This window comes from Phragmites australis, chromosome 2 (assembly GCF_958298935.1).
Source record: "Phragmites australis chromosome 2, lpPhrAust1.1, whole genome shotgun sequence".
Taxonomy (NCBI): Eukaryota; Viridiplantae; Streptophyta; class Magnoliopsida; order Poales; family Poaceae; genus Phragmites; species Phragmites australis.
The window spans coordinates 5,197,382-5,199,986 of record NC_084922.1 but is presented as its reverse complement, the minus strand read 5'-3'; the positions used below and the strand labels follow the sequence as shown (position 1 = coordinate 5,199,986).

General features: G+C 46.3%; 1 protein-coding gene across 1 annotated transcript; it reads left to right on the top strand.

Moving 5' to 3' along the window:
- Positions 1–1,352: 1,352 nt before the first annotated feature.
- LOC133895791 (protein NEGATIVE REGULATOR OF RESISTANCE-like) lies at positions 1,353–2,338 on the top strand. Its single transcript, XM_062336310.1, has one exon. The coding sequence runs from the start codon at positions 1,370–1,372 to the stop codon at positions 1,934–1,936; it is 567 nt and encodes a 188-aa protein (XP_062192294.1). The 5' UTR covers positions 1,353–1,369; the 3' UTR covers positions 1,937–2,338.
- Positions 2,339–2,605: the final 267 nt, after the last annotated feature.

Sequence of the window (2,605 nt, the reverse complement as noted above, 5' to 3'; positions counted from 1 at the left end):
ATTTGTATGTATCTAATTTTAGCAATTTTATGCATATGAACATCTATTTCAGAAAAAAAATCTTATTATTATTATTTGAAAAGAAAATAAACGAATATTAATACCTCAATCTTCTCCTCCTATGCTACAACTGTACATAATAACTGAAAATTCCATAAAATGAGACAATTTTCATTTGCCTATGTATTGTCCTCCTACGGTGCCTTTGCACGAATTCGATCACCACTACAGCCAAAACCCTTGATTTCACCGTCAGTCTACCGACAACTTCCCTAAAGCTTCACTGTGTTTTTTTTTTTAACTGAAAAGCTTCACTATGTTACTGCAACAAGAGATGTTCAACCCCTGGGTCAAGGCTAAAACTAGCCCGCCCTTCAATAGCCAAGCCTCAGCGCACCTTGAAGCATATGTGTTGGGTATTCTTCAAACTCGTAGTTTTCTCAAGGCAAAATATGCGCAAAATTATGAAACCCAAGCCTCGCTGAACTAAACATCGAGCACTGAACCCGTCCAAAGTGTCAGGTGAAAGTTCTTATCGCTAGTAGTTTTGGTGTTCTCTTCCTTTAAACAAGCCTGGCCCAAAAAATCGAGCAAGTCTAGGCTATCCATGATCATCTCTAACAACAATGACACTTCATATGCGACACTAAGTCACGAGACCTCGCCTTGAAGCTACACCATGCATGTTGCTAACTCCCATTATTTACCCCTTCGCTAAGCTTGATGGCTCTCTATAGTCTAAGTGTACACCTTCCTGATCACGTTGATGCAGTTAAGGACAAACATTGATGTGTACTCTACGGAAACCGTCGTCGGGGATAAGTTGCTGACGTCAAGAATTTGCCAAAATATGCCACATTTTACAATAGTTGCAACACCACCACTGTATACTAGAGCTTATCGGATAGATAACAGAAGACAACTGTGTGCATATCATTTAAGCCATCGCCTTCCTAACTAGCTAGTAGATGACTATATATAATTCAACATGATATTCCAAAATTTGCCTCTTTTGGTGCAACTCCGATCCCAACCACATTAACCTGTCTTGTGATAGAAAAAACAGAGTGGCAAATAGCCTGGTAGTGGTAAATGAGCTAAAGTGGCGGTTTTTAAGAAACATTTTTATTTTGAGGTTATAACTTTGCAAAGCTATCTAATGAAATGAGACGTAGACAATTTTGCTTAAAAGATACATTGCGAGTTAGTTTGTTGGATACAACATTTCCAACTTTGTTAGCAGAAAAAGCTATGTAGTTGGGTACAATTGTCCTCAAATATACGTAGCCGCAAACAGAAGATTTATGAAACCAATACTTAGTCCCAAATATATTGTTCAGACGTATTTGGTCCAGAAGAAGACCACTGCATGGAGAAGTTTGAAAGAGAGAGAAAAATATTCCTTAGCATCCTGGCCTTTTTTTTCCCACCATTCTTTCCCTTCCCCTTGCTTATAAACCACTATTTACTTTTCCTCCAAAACACTTCCCTGCAGCCAACAAACACTTCTGCTCGCTGCTCCTCGCGCAAGCACTCCTCACGCTGTGAGACCATGGACGCGACCACCACCAAGCGCAAGCGCCCAGCCGCCGACATCCCTAGCGACGCCACCGCCGCCGCAGCCGTCGACGAGGTCTCCGACGCCGAGGTCGAGGAGTTCTACGCCATCCTCCGCCGCATGCGCGACGCGTCCCGCCGCCTCTGCGGCGCCGGCGCCCGCCCTCCCCCGCGCGCCCCGGCGTGGCGGCCCAGCTTCTCCTGGGAGGACTTCGCCCCCGCGCCGGCGCCGGAGCCGGCGCAGCCGCGGCCCGACGAACGCGTCGTCGCAGAGAACGCCGCAGCGCCGCGGGCCGGCCTCGACCTCAACGCCGAGCCGGAGCCCGACACGCTGTCGGAGCCGGCCACGCCGCGCTCGGCGCGCACCGCTCCGGCGTAGCGTGCGGCGCCCACGCCGCGAAGGAGACGACGACGCGTGGTGCAGGGGGGTGCGCACACCAGGACACATCCATGCGGATTCGTCCTCGCCTGGTTGGGTGGCGGTGATCTCACTGGACGGGGCTCGCCATCCACGACGCCGTGCTGCTCTCCGGCCCTTACTGATTAGCTCGTGTAATCCGTATGCCTAATTAGATGCCTCTCCCTTTCTCCCCCGTGTGGTTAATCTTAATCACTTGTAGGAAAACTGAATCGTAGTAATTAATGTACCGTCCGAAACTGAAGTGTTTAATTACTTATTATTCGTCGTGTTTGATGTATCATTAGCTTGTTAACGATATGATAGAGGTTTTACAGCTTTAAATAATCTTTAATACAGCGCTTGAAGGATTGTATTTTTTTTCGTTTCGGCGCATTTCTTCTGTGATGAATAAGAAAGATAAACTTTTTTTTAAAAAAAGAAAGCTCCCCGGTCCGGTGTACCCTTTTTTGGAAAGTTGTCAACTTGGTGGTGCAGGATCACATTTCTTGCTACCACTGAGGACGGAGAGAAGTGTAATTCTTTTCTTGCTGATTTGATAGGTTAGTGTTATCATTCGTAAGAAAAATGAAGTTTGGGTTATCCTGTTAGGACAAACTGCAAGTTACATGCAATCATTGAAATGCCTAA